The sequence below is a fragment of the Mustela nigripes genome, chromosome 3, assembly GCF_022355385.1.
Source record: "Mustela nigripes isolate SB6536 chromosome 3, MUSNIG.SB6536, whole genome shotgun sequence".
Classification (NCBI taxonomy): domain Eukaryota; kingdom Metazoa; phylum Chordata; class Mammalia; order Carnivora; family Mustelidae; genus Mustela; species Mustela nigripes.
The window spans coordinates 65219841-65237132 of record NC_081559.1 but is presented as its reverse complement, the minus strand read 5'-3'; the positions used below and the strand labels follow the sequence as shown (position 1 = coordinate 65237132).

The 17292-nt window shown below is 36.1% G+C and overlaps 1 protein-coding gene and 1 non-coding gene across 8 annotated transcripts in view; both read right to left on the bottom strand.

Annotated features, from left to right (window-relative positions):
* Nucleotides 1-3719: 3719 nt before the first annotated feature.
* Nucleotides 3720-17292, bottom strand: part of PPIG (peptidylprolyl isomerase G) — a 54050-nt gene continuing 40477 nt past the window's right edge. For all 7 annotated transcript variants that reach the window (XM_059394126.1, XM_059394128.1, XM_059394124.1 and 4 more), the window contains 5 exons: nucleotides 11961-12174; nucleotides 10973-11140; nucleotides 8430-8517; nucleotides 5245-5381; nucleotides 3720-5046 (listed from right to left, as the gene is read on the bottom strand). In XM_059394126.1, coding sequence (XP_059250109.1) covers nucleotides 3939-5046; nucleotides 5245-5381; nucleotides 8430-8517; nucleotides 10973-11140; nucleotides 11961-12174 — 1715 coding nt within the window. In that variant the 3' untranslated portion in view covers nucleotides 3720-3938. The remainder of the gene's footprint in view (nucleotides 5047-5244; nucleotides 5382-8429; nucleotides 8518-10972; nucleotides 11141-11960; nucleotides 12175-17292) is intronic.
* On the bottom strand, nucleotides 7809-7915 carry LOC132014693 (U6 spliceosomal RNA). Its single transcript, XR_009403348.1, has one exon. It is a non-coding gene; the product is annotated as a U6 spliceosomal RNA (small nuclear RNA).

Sequence of the window (17292 nt, the reverse complement as noted above, 5' to 3'; positions counted from 1 at the left end):
CCTAAAGAAGTTCAGTACTGTTAAACTCTTTGCTCAGTTTTTCCTAATACAAATTCTATATCCCCAAGGGTAAAATAAAAGTATATTTTAGTTGATTTATCTTCATTATTTAGCTTTTAATAAAAATAAACGTTGAATAACTAATACAACAGTAATTTTAAAAATACAAAACAAACTGTTATAGTTTATTTAATACAATGTTTAACTATAAAAGTTGATAGTTTCAGAGTTTAAATTCTGTAAAATGCAGTTTGCAGAAAACAGTTTTAACAGTTACTAGACTAATGATAAGAGAAGCAGCATTTTGTAACTAATTATACAATTGTGACAACAGCTTTATTCCTAAAGTTCATTAAAAAAATATACATCACAGTGACTTTTGAGCTAGGAAAAGAAGTCCATTAACTTCATTTGGATTTTTCCCTTCCACTGAGAGAGCAGCCACAACTTTTAACATCCCCACATACAATTAACCAATTCATTTATCAATCCTTCAAAGTACTAGAAACACACAAAACAAAAAATCTATAGCATGGGCTTTTGGTAACATAGGAATTTGTATTAAAGAAAAAAAAAAAGGCAGAAACACAACTCAATCCTACGACTTCCTCCTATACTTAAAAACCAAACCCCTCAACAACTCCCTTCTCCAACCTCGCTGATGGATTGTTTTTCTTTTAGTATTTACTTCTTGAATCACACCACAGGCCAGAGTTTACATTTGAACCCTTTAAAGGTAGCTGGGAAACCCGCTATGGGCAGGTGTCAGCCAATGCTGCACCTGGAGTTTATTAATTTTTAAAGCAAGTATGGTAACAAAACATCTTTTCAAAATAAACAGGTTATAAATGTACAATCCTTGGCGTTTATTCAGCTGTAAATGTATGAATACTAAGCTGAGTGATTATAATAAACATGATCAAAAGAAGACAGGAAAATACCCATTTTATGTTTCTTTGTAACAATCAACTATATGTGGTATATATTTAAAGTACCTTCTGGTGAAGATAAAGGGAACAAGTTTCTATAGAAATTTACTATAAAAGATTCAAAGTGTGATGAAATACAACTGCCACCTGGACTAAGCACAGTGAGCTATTAAAAAAAATACTAACTTGAAAATGAATTAGAATTTTCCTTTAGTATCACTACTCAAAATACCAGAAACCCAATGTGTTCCTGTCCATAACATTAAGAAATGTTTACTTCTCAGTTTCATACCTTTCACTGGGTACAAGAATCAAAGGCCATTCAGCAAAGCTGATAATAATCAGTATCACACTTGTGCAAATTCTTTGAAACTTCTGTGAGGGCTTTAAGGAATTCCATTAGAAATTACAATGCTCTATGAACTCATTAATCGTAATTTTAAAATATTTTAAAGCAACCCAGTAAATTCTCTACGACTCATCAACATTAATCTCTCCATAGTGTCAATTTCTGTGGCAGATGGTTTACCCCCAAAAAAGAATGAAATAATCATGAAAAAAAAAAATCTCAGATATTGGCAAACAATAAACCAATTAAATATCTTTAGAGGATATTAAGTCAAAGATAGTTTGAGGTAAACCATAAGCTCAGACTTAACTATAAAATCAATTTTACAGGAAAGAGCTGGCTTTCAGGAAAGAGTATATTCAAAGTAAAAAGCTAAAGGCGGCACAACAACTTTAAAAATGCAATAAAAGAACTGTGTGAGCTATGTGCTACTTCAAATGCAAAGGCAGACGAGGTACAGTTAATGCTATTTATCTTCTAAATTTTTTTATTCTGAAAGTAACATCTAGCTGATTGTCATCCTTCATCTTAATTTCTTCACCATTATCTGTTCTACTATAAAAACTAAGTTTTTAAATGTCTATAAAGGCTTAGCATGGAGTTGCTCTCTTGATAACCAGAACAGAATACTACTTATAGAAACTGCTAACCTTTTTTTCCCACAGTTGTCTATAATTCTTAGTAGATACAGCTCTATGATCAGACAACATGTAAGCATTTTCACTTAGAATGGGTTTTTTAAAATTATTAGAAAACCTTTCTTAAATAGCACCTTTCTTAAAACTCAAATAGTTTTAGCAGATATTTTTAAAATGCAATTTACTGAATTTAAATACAATAATTAACTTAAAATATGTAAAGGTTAATAGATTATACAGCCTGGGAACTCAAGACTCAATCATCCCTAAATTAGGTTTGTGGTCAAAGTCTCTAAGGAATCAATCACCCCAGATTATCATAAACATCTATCACTTTTATCATCAAGAATAATTTAGAAAGACTTCATTGTGGATTATTTGCTTCAAGATATTCCAAACAATCTTATAATCATTACCTATTATTTGTTATCCAAACATCTACCACAATGCCAAATGTTCATTACTATATTAATCAATAATAGGAAGTATTATGTTAAGCACTGCTTTGCTCAGTACAAACAGCACTGAATAGTTACTGGGTTTACCAAGAACCTACCTTGGTAAGAGTCGACACTACCTTGACAAATATGAAATACAAAACACTCTAAAGGCTACTATTAATTGGAATTCTGAAATTTCTTCTCAAATGAGGCAGGTTTTGTGTTTGCTGGATGTTCAATATTTTATTTAGAAGAGAAATTACAGAAAAGAAAAGGCCACACATCACAAAAATAGCAATATACAACACACAAAATTCTAAATGGACTTTGGGTATCTATTACTGTTTACCTCTGTAAGCTATCAAATTTTGAACCTTCTACTTCTATGTGGCAATGTTGCACATGCCAAGCTAAAATAATGTTAACAGTAATGGTATAAAGCCATCTGAATAGAAAGAAACCGGAGTCATAAACATGCTATACCCTACTGTGATATATATATAGAAAAGATGCATTTTCTTGCCATTTGAAACTCGCAACTATGAGAGTTAAAGAAGTCAGCTCAAGTTAAAAAAATAAAACCAAAACAAGAACCATGCAGAATTAACACTCAACTCTGTATAGATCAGTGGCCAAAAGAGAAATCTTGGAAATTAGTATGTCAATACTATCAATTATTAGAATCTAACTTAAAGACCTGCACAAGTGATATGTTTTAGTGAGAAAAACATTTTCATTTTAGAGAAAGGTAATAACAGTAATTATAAAACAATGTTTCCCAAAGCAAAAAGTTTATCTCTTCAGACCAAAAACAAAATAGAATTGAGAATTACAATCTGATCTTCCAAGGTATAGTTCCTGTCCGCTGCTGTAACAGCAAATCAAACTAAGTAAGTACATCAACTGAAAAAAGTACTCAACTATTTTTGTAAACAAAACTAGGCAGGAAAAATATTAGTATGAATCAAGCTATGAGTGGAATTATAAAGAGTAACATAAGCAGTGCCATATAAATAACTTTTAAAGCAAATTACTATAAAATCAAAAGTGATGACTTAAGATCTCAAGTTATTAGGATCCTGCTTTTCTATGTTAATTAAAAGCTGCTGCTGCAAGCCTCTATTTAAATGCAATCAGAAAATCTATACAAGATTTCTTCTATCTAGTGGCTTCTAAAGTTACTTCAATCATGAGAAACACAAGCTTCTCTAACAATGTATTCCAACAATCAGTTACGGTTGTTTTGAACTGGCTGATCACACAAACTGGGATGTAGAATAGCACATTTGCTATTGGCTGATTGTTGCAACACAAAAATGCATACATGAAATAGTTAAACACAGCACACAGTATTACACCAAAATGTTTTTCTCATTTCAAGTTTATTAAAACTTTAGCAGTACAAATTATCCAGGTTGCAGATTATCAAAAGATCAACTCAATAAAGTCCACATTAAAAAAAAAAAAGGACAAACATAAAACCCAAAAACAATGAAAAGAGGAAAACAACATAAAGGAGATTCATCAGCAAGTCTCTAAAACTTAAAATTTGAGCAGAATGGAAATAAGAAGTTTACACAACTCATCCACTTTTGTCTTCATCTGTTCCAGGGCTTGATTCATGATCAAATTTTTTATTTTTATCATGTATGTGGTCATTTTCTTGACCCTTTGATTTTTGGTTTTCTTTTTCCACAGAGGATCTGGTCTTCTCATCCTCCTTATTTTTCAATGTGGAGAACTTTAATTCATTGTCCTGACTACTTTGTTTTATTTTTGAGAATGGACTTTGATCTCTATCAGACTTTTTTTCCCTATTATTTGAGCTATTATGATCACGATTTTTAGAGTACATTCTCTTCTCACCCTCAGAATTTTCTTTTCTGTGTGAACTCTTACTTTCTTGGTTTCTGTATTTTTCTTTGTTTCTGCTTTGACTTTCTTCTCTCTCTGAGCTCCGTGAATCTCTCCTCCTCCTTCTCCTATCTTTACTTCTTGATCTTCCTGGTGTTGCTCTTCTCTCTCGGCTTCGTGACCTTCCTCTTCTCCTGTACTCCTGTTCTCTGTATCTATGGTACTCTTTGCTTCTGCTGCGATCCCGGTCATGGCTTCTAGATCGCACTCTTCTGCTCCTGTCCCTACTTCTGCTTCGTTCCCTTGTTCTACTATTGTAACTGTGTTTGCCTTTAGTTATATCACGTTCTCTACTTCTAGACTGTGCACGTCTATCCTTTTCCTTACTTTTATTATGATCATGCTCATTACTTTTTGATTCTAACTGTTTAGACTTCTCTTTACTTCGACTCCTTTCTTGATCTTTTCCTTTAGAATCAGACTTTTCTTTTTCTTTAACAATCTCATGATCCCTTTCTTTACTCCTTGACCTCACCCTCTTTTCTTCATGTCTATTATGCTTTGTATCTCTTTCTTTACTCTTTGATTTCTCTTTGCTCTTACTCCTACTTTTAGATTTGGCCCTTTTTTTCACTTTGTTTTTATTATACTTCTCATCTTTTTCTGAGTTTCTTCTGATGTCTCTCTCTTTGCTGTTAGATTTGTGGTCTTTAACTTTCTTTTCCTTTTCATTTTTTCTGTTTGGACTCTCAGACACATGCCTGTGATCAGTTACTTTTTTCTCTTTTATTCTAACTGGACTTCTTTGATTTTCTTTTATTTCATTTAACTCACTCCTAAAAAAAAAGGAGAAAAAAGCTTTTTGGAAATTTTATAGAAAAAGGATGATGTCCATTAGTAACCAAAATGGTATTCTGTATGTTTTTTAAATATTCAGAAACAAGTGAAATGAGTATAAATAGAACAACTTTATGTACAAAAGTAAAAACAAAAATACATGTCACTACATTCAAAATAATATAGGTAAATCTTACTTATCCCCTTTGATCCATCTTTCACCACTTGATACCCTCATTCTTTGTGCTCTCTGCATCTCTTGCCTCCAATGTGGAGGAGTCTCACTACGTCTGAAACGATCCCTTGATCTGGATCTAGAAGGAGTTCGGTAACGCTTAAAAGAATAAAATGGGAAAAACATTAGCCTCCTGAAAATATAAAAGCATTACAATCATAGCTGTAAGCTTATACATTTCTAGGTTCAAATAAAATGTCTGATATTTCTATAACCTCTAAAATAAATAAAATTTCCTAATTTTCAGGTATGAAACCAGTGAGGCAAAAACACTCAGTCATACTATAAATTCCAAATAAAAAGCATTAACCACACAATCTCTAGCCACCCATGTCCTCTTCACAGAACTGTCCTATTTAAGTGATGCTACTAGAGCATAACAGATACAAGTACCCTTACAAGTTGCCACGTTTCAATTTGGAAATATGTATTCTTGATGTTCCAAAGCAAATATCCCATATTAGGAGAAAAACTGAATAAATGCATAATGTTAAAAAAATGTGTAATGTTCATCCATTCAGCCAATATTTACTCAGCCCCTGGAATGGCCAACCATTCTACCATGTGTTGCAGCAGTATCAGTGAGCCAAGACGTATCTCAATTTTGCTCTTTTGGAACTTGAATTCTACAAGGCTAGGAGAACCCTCAGATCTATAATCACAGATATTCATAAACACAAATCAGTTACAATTACAATCAGTGTAAAAGAAGTACAAGGTGCTCAGAGAATACATTACAGTCATCCAGCCTAGTACAGGAAGTTGAACGATAACTAAAAGCTAACAACTAACAAACATGTATGAAGAGTTACATAGACAAGGATAAGGAAAAGAAGGTAGAAGTGTGAGGAAGGATGGGCAAGGAAGAATAAGTGAAGTGTAAGAAATATCTTATTTGAGGGCCCCGACACAGGAAAAAACATTGCAATTTTTAGACATGACCACAAGATAGATGAGTATGGCTAAAGATAAATGGTGCCAGGGAGGGGCGTTTGGGTGGCTCAGTGGGTTAAAGTCTCTGCCTTTGGCTCAGGTCATGATCTCAGGGTCCTGAGATCAAGCCCCACATCAGGCTCTCTGCTGAGCAGGGAGCCTGCTTCCCTCCTCCTCTCTCTCTTTACCTACTTGTAATCTCTATCCAAATAAGTAAATAAAATCTTAAAAAAAAAAAAGGTGCCAGGGAAAGTAATACTAGATATACTGATGAGGTAAGCAAGGCCTAGATTTTGTAAGGTCTCATAGGCCATGATAACAATTTTGGATCTATCTTGTAATTGATGGCAAAGGAGTGACATTTTCATTTTAAGATGACTATTCATATCTGGCTCTGAGCTTAGCATCTGCTCTGCCCCCCTGCTCATGCTGTTTTTCTGTCAAATGAATAAATGAATCTTAAAAAAAAAAAAAGAAAATCACCATTCTGGATGCTGTTTGGACAACAAATCCTATCAGTGATTCTCAAAATGTAGTCTAGGGATCCCAAGACTCAGGGGACCTGTGAAGTCAAAACTATTTTCATTGTACCATATTATTTGCCTTTTTCACTTTCATTATTGTACAATACAGCCTTTCAGACTACATAATGTTTTTAGTATTTTTGCTTTCATAGCTAACTGAATGTGTGCTTATATATTCTTGTATCTTAAATAGTTCTTGGTTTTAATTTCTAAAACTATAAATAGCGATGGATAACCCAAAGTTCCTTTGGATCCTCAATAATTTTTAAGAGTATAAAGAGATTCTGGGGCACCTGGGGGGCTCTGCCAAGCGTCCTACTCTTGATTTCAACTCAGATCTTGATCTCAAGGTTGTGAGTTCAAGCCCCGCATTTAAAAAGAAAGAAAAAAAAAAAAAGAGTGTGAGAGTGTAAAGAGAGATTCTAAGACAAAAAAGTTCAAGAACTGCTGTGAGAACAGTTAAAAGGCCATTGATAGTTCAGAGAACATACAAAGGTAAACTGAAATACGGTGGTGGGAATGGAACTTGAGAAGTAGATGGATTTCAAAGTATTTAGAAGGTTGAAATGACAGGATTTGGTGTTGGGTAAGATATGCAAGTTAGGAAAGGAGGGAAGTAAAATGATTCTTAGGCTTTAAGTAACTGCACAGGTGATGGTGTCTTATTGGTAAAAGCAGGAACTTAAAGGAGGATCAGGTCTGAAGAGGAAGTGGTTATGTTCAACATTATATACACTGAGTTTGAGGTGTCTGTTAAGCAACTAACTGGTTGTCAACTAAGACCTGGCACCAGAAAAGCAAATGAGCATTTGATATTTATCAACACACAGGTAAGCCACTGAAGCTGTGGGAGTGATCAGACTGCTGAAGGACCATATGCAGAATGAGAAGTGTTGGAACCCTGAGGTACTACTATATTAAAGGCCAGGTAAGAGTGTGAACTGGCAACAGCCACTCAAAATAGACTGGCCAGAGACATAAAGAAAGTAGGACAAAAGCAAGTGGAAAGAGTATTACAAGGAGGCAATTAAGAAAGACAAAGACTGAAAGGAGCCACTGGACTTTTTTTTAAAATATGGAATGCTTCTCAAATTTGCATGTCATCCTTGTGCAGGGGCCATGCTAATCTTCTCTGTATCATTCCAATTTCAGTATATGTGCGGCCAAAGCGAGCACGGACCCACTGGATTTTGTGACATGTAGCAAACGATACAGCAAGTGCTGTTTTCAGCAGAACAGTAGAAGACGAACTGAAATGGTTTAGAAAGGAGTATGAAGTAAAGAAATAATATACCAAGTATAGCCACATTTCTAAAGAGTTTTGAAAAACACAAGAAGATATTCTGATGGGGGAATCCAATAGAGATAAAGAGGATAAAATATAGAACAGGTTTAATTTTTATTAATTTTTAGCAAGATTAGAGATATAGTGGTCAGGAATTAACAAGGAGGCACAAGAAAGACAATGATCTCATTTTACACCATGTACATTTAAAATATACTAACATCCTATGTATTTTCAGTTTTGAAGTACCTACACTAAGAAGTTACTATAGAGAGAATGTGTAATTCAATACCCATATCTACTCTAAATTTTAGTTACTTATGTAAAACAATATTTAAGAAACAGTCTAAAATTATTTACAATAAATAAAGTATTATTAAGATTTCTAGGAAAAGAATCACCTACCCTTGGTCCTCTTCCTTTAATCTTCCTGCCAGACCTAGTAACTAAAAGTCGCCTCTGGTATGAAGCAGGCTGAGAGTTAGGTGGATTACTAGAAGGAAGCAAAGGGAAAATTAAAACAAACATACACGCACACACACTCAGTCATCAAAAAATATGAAATTTTCCATTTTTAACAATGGGACTAGATTATGCTAAATGAAATAAGTCAGTCAGAGAAAGACAAGAGAAAGACAATTACATGGTATCACTCATGCATGAAGGTTAAGAAACAAGACAGATGACCATAGTAGGGGAGAGAGAAGAATAAAATCAGACGAAATCAGAGAGGAAGACAAAGCATGAGGGTTGCTGGAGGGATGGGGCAACTGGGTGATGGACTTAAGGAGGGCATTTGATGTCATGAGCACTGGGTGTTGTATGCAAATTATGAATCAGTAGACTCTACCTCTGAAACTAATAAAATATACTATATATTAATGAATTAAATTTAAATTAAAACAACTTCATTAAACAAATCTGGAAAATACAGCTTTACTGATCTAAACTAATAAATTTAAGGCTTATATATAATCAGTGGTTTTCAATGTTATCAACTCCTAGTAGTATCTGGGAAAGTATAGGAGCATTTTTCAACCGTTCATGACTTGCAAGTGCTACTGGTACTTAGAACCATGAGTTAGGAATGCTAAAATCTTGCTATGCACGAGACTTAAGAACTACTCTGCCCCCAAATGCCAGCTGTGTGCTGAGAAACACTGTTAAGTAACCATTTTTAAGATGAAATTAACTTGACAGTGTTAAGGAAAATCAGCATAGGCTGTATGCCACTAAGAGAATAATTTTAAAACTATCTTATTCTGGGGCACCTTGGTAGCTCAGAAGGGTTGAGCCTCTGACTCTTGATTTCAGCTCAGGTCATGATCTTAGGGTCCTGGGATCAACCCCTTGTCAGGCTCTGTGCTCCAAGGGGAATCTGCTTGAGATTCTCTCTCTCTCTGCCCCTCCCCCTGCTTGCACAACACTTTCTCTAAAATAAATAAAATCTTTAAAGAACAAAACAAAAAAACTGTATCATATTCCAAAGTATCTTATAATCCTATAAGCAACTGTTCACTGTTAAAACAACTACAGGAAAGAGTAATTAATCATAATAAAGTAGACACAAGCAGGTGTGAATTAGCAAAAACATTTATATCCTGGCTTACACCAAAAAGGGAAAATTTTCAAAAAATAACCAGTTAATATTTAATTAGCACAAACAATATCCATGTAAATTATGTTTGAAAAGTTCATTCTAAAGTAGTTTAAATATTTTCTCTGTAATATTTATTTCCTTAAAAATATCCTTTCCTAATACTTGAGGAAAAATGAACTCAATCCAATCTATTGATATTACCCACAATTCAAGTAAATATATTTTTTTAAACTAAGACTTATTTTTATATTTTTACTGTATTGTGAAAGTATAGGGGAGATATTCAGAATTTTATTACTTTTATAACATTTTAAACATAAATAAGAAAATGACCTCAAAATATTTTTGTTTTTGGACATAATTATTAAAATGATTTATAAAGAACCAGTAGCCGGGGCACCTGGGTGGCTCAGTGGGTTAAAGCCTCTGCCTTCGGCTCAGGTCATGATCCCAGGGTCCTGGGATCAAGCCCCGCATCGGGATCTCTGCTCCGCAAGCAAGGAGCCTGCTTCCCCCGTCTCTCGGCCTGCCTCTCTGCCTACCGATCTCTATTAAATAAATAAATATTTATTTATTTGACAGAGATCACAAGTAGGCAGAGAGGCAGGCAGAGAGAGAGAAAGGAGTCAACAGTATCCCTGCTGAGCAGAGAGCCTGATGTGAGAGAGGCTTAGCCGAAGGCAGAGGCTTTAACCCACTGAACCACCCAGCCACCCCAATAAATAAAATCTTAAAAAAAAGAACCAATAGCCTACTAATACTACTTATGTGAATTTATGTAGAAAAATTTTCAAAGACCTTGAACACAATATCAATTTTCATAACAATACAATGAATTAGGCATTTTTTAAAAATAGCATTTTTGCTCTATTAGATAACTGAAAAATAAGGGTTTTTAAAGTTTTAAGTTTAAACTTTTAAATTTAAAAGTTTAATACATACAGATTACACAGTAAGACAGCTTGTTTTAAATGGAATTGGTTTGAAATGCCACAACACATCTTTTTACAGTGCTTTTTTTTCAAAAAAGTAACTTTAACTCAAATCTGTTTGAATTAAGTCAGTGTATCTTTTTAGCTATGTAGTTAAGAAAAAGGAGCTTTGCTAACATTATCCTACAAAAAAAAAAAAAAAAGATTTCAGTCTTAGGACGAGGTCACCAATTAAATCTTGCTTAAAGACTTAAAAAAAGTCTACGGCCATACCACCCTGAACGCGCCCGATCTCGTCTGATCTTGGAAGCTAAGCAGGGTTGGGCCTGGTTAGTACTTGGATGGGAAGACTTAAAGAAAAAAAGTTCTATTTTAAAGAGTGTAGGGCACTCTACAAGATAGAGACGTTAACATACCACTCTCTGTCTCTCTCTCTCTCTCTGTTTTTCCTTTCTTTTTCATCAGCTTTAGGAGGGCTTTTTCTCATTAGGAATCTATTTTCAGGTATAGGAGGGATCTCTTCTGGACGGACAGTAGACTGGGGTTGTGCTTCAAGATTTTCAGTCTCACTTTCACTAGATGCACTTAACAGAAAACATAAAAAAAATTCCACTTGGTTATTATGTGCCTACCTCAACCAACTGTTGCTATTTCTTTTCTTTGTAAGATGTCACAATATAGGAGCCATCCTGCCCACCCCCTTCAAGGATGCGATAATATACAGAAAATCCTCCTTCATTCTTCTGATAAACCAGCCAACCAACCCCAAACCAAAATCAATCGTTTCCATGATCACATTCTCAGAAAGTATTTTCCAATTAAATGGATCTAAAATATGAACTTCATAGGCAATATACTCAAATAAATTTAAAATATTTTAAAATGTAGGCAAATAAATTAGTTGCTTTAAAGGCAATAGGCATCAAGTTCTAGTACAAAAATTATTTCAGACAAAACAGAAAAGTAAATATACTGACAGTATTTACTTTTGCCCTTGTACTTTCATAGCAACAAAGGGAATAAAGGACAAAAAAAATAATAAAGGACAAAAAAAAAGCGAGAGAGACTGCTATAAAAAATAAAGAGAACAGTAGCTGGTTTCCTATAACTCTCATTAATCCTATATATTCCTGCTATGAAACATAAACTTATAAAACCAAAAGCATCATTTCAATGAGTTCAGACAAAAAGAACTGAATGGCTTTGTTGAAAATGGAAATGAAATGTACCTAAATTTAATCTATAGACTCTAGAAACAAAATGGTCTTATACTTATTGACAGGAAATATTTCTCACTATTTTAATATTGCCATACAGTTGATCCAAAATCCCAAAAGATTTACTTATAAACTAAAGGGAATTAGGATATAAAGCTAGTACTATAAAAGAATTTAAAATTAAGACCTTTTCTTGCTTTTCTTTCGCTTCTTCTTTTCTTTCTTGTGTTTTCGGGAATTTTTCCTATGTTTCTTTTTTCTTTTTTTTGATTTCTCTTCAGAAGCACTTTCTGAGTCAGAAGTATCAGAAGAGGACTGAGAATCACTTGAGCTATCTGAGTCACTGGATGAGGAGGAAGATGATGATGACGACTTATGTCTTTTCTTTTCTTCTTTCTTAGCTTTAATAAGAAACAAAAAATGTTTTGGTCAGGACTTTTTAGATAAACTCTGTAAGTGGAAATTTAGGTTTGCAGCAGATTCTCACTAAGTCCAGTATTTAACACTTGCTCATCCAGCTATCTGAACTGAGGGGTACAGGGAAGGAGTCAAGACTTAGGATCAGAATCCAGATCTCTGAATTAATGGATCAAAGTTGTATCTATTATGCCAAAGAATTCTGGAAAAGTAACAGGTAAGTCTAAAGTACTAAGCTGATTTTAGGAAACATTTAAATGAGTTTCTAAGAAGGAGAGAATTTTAAGAGTCCCAGATCAAATCTTCTTGCGGTTTTTGACTTTTTCTATTATCAAGAATAGAGGGATAACTGTGGGAGAGAAGTAACACACATACACAATACTCGGCATGAATTTGGAAAATAAGAAACATGACTGGCACTGGCACTGGCTTGTTTCAATACCTGAGCATTCCTCTAATGATTAAAAATTTAGCTTAGTTGAAGAGCAGAATTACCAAAGAGGGCAGTCATTTGCTAATGGTTAATAACTGTGTTACAATACTACGCTACAAAAAGTAATTTCAAACTGAAATTTTATTTTGGGTTAAGTAGGTAATCATTTTTAAAGGGATCCCAAAACTCAAATGCTTTAAGGACTAGGCAACTAATATATTTAAGTGAAATTAACCAGGTATGATACAACAGGAACTGGGGAAAGATAAGATGAACTGAATGGAGCCTGACTCATCAAAAGGTATTCAAAATCAAACTATGGTGGAGTTAAAGTGAAATCAAGCCAAAGATGGGACACTGATATACGGATAAGTATAATAAATTGGAACACATCAAATATATCCGAATCCATCAGTTCATAATGATATTTGCAAATAAAATATGAAGAATTTACACACTTTTCTTTGTACAAACTGTACCCCATACAAGCTAACCAAACAGTAAATGAAAGGAATATGCTCTTTTATCAAAAGTATTACAGGAATAAATGAAGTAGAAATTAAGGTTAGGATATCATCATTTTGTAACTCATAATGAGGCACTGACACCAAGAGGACCTACAGAGCACAAAAACTACCTTTCATACATGACACTTGCTCCTGTCAAAAAAATACATCCAGGTTGCGTGGGTGGCTCAGTGGGTTAAGCTTCTGCCTTCAGCTCAGGCCATGATCTCAGGGTCCCAGGGAGCCTGCGTCCCCTTCCCACTCTTCCTGCCTCTCTGCCTACTTGTGATCTCTCTCTCTCTCTCTGTCAAATAAGTAAATAAATAAATAAAATCTTTAAAAACCACTAAATAAATAAATATATAAATCCATCCAAGCTGCATCTGATCCACTTTCTAGACTTAACTACAAAGTCATATGTAACATATGTTACATAATGTGTTCAAAGAAAGAACACATTATGTAACAAAGATGCAATCAGTATAATCTAATGTGTGCAATAATGGAAAATACTACAGGACAAATGACCTAGCTTGTTCAACAAATAAATCTAAACTAACAAAAGAGATGGCAGCAGAAATTTATTTAAAACAAACAAAAAATTCACACAACCCCAATGTATTCAAATTAAATCATTAAAAAAACAACATTAACACTGACAGGAACATTTAGGAATATATGTTTGTGTACATTATGATTATGATTTTTTTAAGAATCATTTTTTTACAGACCAATAATGAAATATTTATCAATAAAATGTTATCCTAGAATATCCTTCAAAATTATAAGAAAGGGAGAACAGGCCGGGGCATAGGTAAAATGAGACTGGCCATGACTTACTTGTTGAAGCTGCGTAATGAACACTTGCTTGGTGATACAACTTCAACCACTTCTGTATAATATATTAGTATTTTCCAGGATTAAAGAAAAAAATCAGAGGACATAGAACATCCATCTTTGTACTGACTGCTGGTTGATTGCAGACCTTAACTCAAAGGGTTAACACTTGGTTTATAGCCTTTCCTTTAGCCGAAGAAGCACCTGAGGACCTAGCAGTTGGCCAAATCATTCTTGAAACTCTTAACTCAGAATTTATAGGAGTGTACTAATTATAAGATAAATGACAGTCTGGCTGAAGTTCCTATGTACTTTATCCAGGATTTGCAGTTCACTGCCAAGATTGTTTTTCCAGTACCAGTTAAGATGCTGTTGCACTGGAGAATGGGAATAAGGTATAAAAGGTGAAGGGGGAGGAGACGGGAAGGTGAAGGGACCTGAGGTAAAGGCTTCATCACACAGTCATGTTCCTTAGGATCATGAATATAACAAGTATGAGATACCTGGGACATATGCAAGCTCTGTGTGGAAATCATGAGATCTCTACTATATTGTTGTACAAGCTATGCTGTTCCTGTCCTGTCTCCTTTCATAAAGGAAAATAAAGTCAGTGTTGAGTAAAGTCTATTTTGTCTCATGAGTCCAATTGTTAATCTGAACCCAAGACTACTATTGCCAGTTGAAGCACAGAATGGGTATGTAAACATATACAAACTGCAACACCTACTTATATATAGTACAAACCTGAGATGGGTGGGTGGGTAGCAGGTAATCAAACTTAAACTGAAGGAATAAATTCATAATGAGTAACTCTAAACATGAGATCACATAATAGGCTGTCGGGAGCCAGTACAGGAGGCCTACTCTAAGAGCTGTAAGGGACTGAATATGATTGGCTGTTCATTTAGGTCCACTCTCGCGGGAGGTGCATGAGCACTGCATTGTGATTTGGGTAACACTGCCTGTATAAAAACGCATGCGCCGAGGGTAGAGAGAGGAAGAAAAAAGCGATTAAAGAAGAAGGTTCGCCGCTACGTGAGTCTCCGAGTCGTTCTTGCGGGCCGAGAGCGACAAGTGGTGCCGAAACCCGGGATTCTCATCGTGAGAGACGCACGGAGTCGGCGACGATCAGGTAAAGAGTGCACCTATTTCTGTCTAGTGACAGGGAAAGTTCCTCAAGTCGAGGACGAGCGTAGAAAGCTTTCCGGGATGGGAAACGAGATGGCTGCAAAGTTCCTAGGATAAGGACGAGAGTAAAGCTTTCCGGTATGGGAAACGAGATGGCCACATATAAAGTGCTGGGGCCACTTTCTGATATCCTTAAAGCAATTGGTACTCCTTTAAAAAATAAAACAGCTCGTTTGTTTTTGAGAGAAGTGGGACAAACGGCTCCCTGGTTTTTGGAAAGGAGCAGAGGAGGGAAATCGCCCAAAAGCCAAAAGGTGAGCAAGATGCAAAAGGAGCTTGCAAAAAAGGAGGAAAAGCTAAAGAAGGCTATGGCGCAGCTCAAAATGCAGGGGGAAGTTATGGCGCAGCTGAAATTAAAAGCGAAAGAAGGAGCTATGGCGCAGTTACAAACAGAGACGGAAGTGGTAGATAACTTAGATCCTGTGCCCACGCGCCCAGCCCCAACAGTGCCACCTTACGAGGGGCCTCCTCCGTATAAACCTTGCTGCACCAAGGCCTGCTATTGTGCGAGCTGCACCGCACGAGTGGCTGCCATAGTAGCCTCACAGGAGTTTGGGTGGGAACAGGATTCTCATTCAGTCCTAAAATCCCCACTTACTCTAACTCCACCTTTTTTGGCTATAATTATACTTACCAAGACCCGGCGCAAGGCGCGTCAGCTCACCTTCTAGATAGGTGGCTGCTCTGCAATGCTGCACAGGCATGTACAGGCTTGGAAAGCCTTCACTTTATTAATGGGTCTACATGGCGTAACTGTACATACAACTATACAACTATCACGTAGGCTCTCGATTTGAAACAAATGTTACTTGCAATTGCACCTCAGCTAAGCACATAAGTTACTCACCAATGCCCGTCTGTGTTAGAGCTCCCTTTCTCTTCATAGTTTTTAATGCTTCTACTATTAACAAGTCATCTAGTCTCTCTTGTGAGTCCCAGAATTGTCTGCTATCAGAATGTTGGAACGCCACGGTGGGAGACTCGGCAGTAATAGCCAAGATACCGACGTATATCCCGATGCCAGTACAGGTGAACCCCGACAACCTGCCGGTGCTGCTTCTACATAAACGAGACTTTGGAATAACAGCAGACATTATTGCAGCTATTGCAGCATCCGCCGCCGCTGCTACTGCTGCTGCAGTGGCGTTGACAACCTCGGTACAGACAGCAGCTGCACTCAACAACGTCACAGGAATGGTCGCTGAAGCATTGGCTACGCAAGAACAAATTAATGGACATTTGCATGCCGGGATCCTTATTGTAAATCAAAGAGTTGATCTAGTACAGGAACAAATAGATGTCTTAGAATCTATAATCTCAACAGGATGTATACATAATATGGCGGGACTTGGTGTTACTCCCCTAGTTTACAATAACTTGTCAGTAGCGGCCAATCTGTCTCGACAATTGAGAAGAATGCTTAATGTTACCTGGAACCGTCAATTTCAAAATTTAACTAGGCAATTACGAGCTCAAATTATATCCATAAATTCTACCAAAGTAACTATTGCACCTGTTAGTGAGTGGAAAAAAATGTTACAGCAATCTGTTTCATTCCTCAAACAGTGGGCCGGACTTGGTGCCATGGCTGTTCTCTTAATCACAGCTAACGTACTAATGTTACGTTGGGTGTGTGGCCGTGTCCGTTGCAATCAATGACAATAACACCTCATGGTTCAAGCCATGGTGGCTCTTGAAGCTGGTACCTCAACCCAGATATGGCTAAGTATGCTAGATCGGTAGTCAAAGACGGGTAAGACTGATCCCACACCATAGCAACCTAAGACAGGGGCTCTCCGACCAGGGAGAGTACCCAATGACAGGTAAGCATGTGTGCTGAGGATTGGCAACCTAAGACAGGCACGATCTCAGCCATTATAAATAAATAAAAAAGGGGGAGATGTCGGGAGCCAGTACAGGAGGCCTACTCTAAGAGCTGTAAGGGACTGAATATGATTGGCTGTTCATTTAGGTCCACTCTCGCGGGAGGTGCATGAGCACTGCATTGTGATTTGGGTAACACTGCCTGTATAAAAACGCATGCGCCGAGGGTAGAGAGAGGAAGAAAAAAGCGATTAAAGAAGAAGGTTCGCCGCTACGTGAGTCTCCGAGTCGTTCTTGCGGGCCGAGAGCGACAA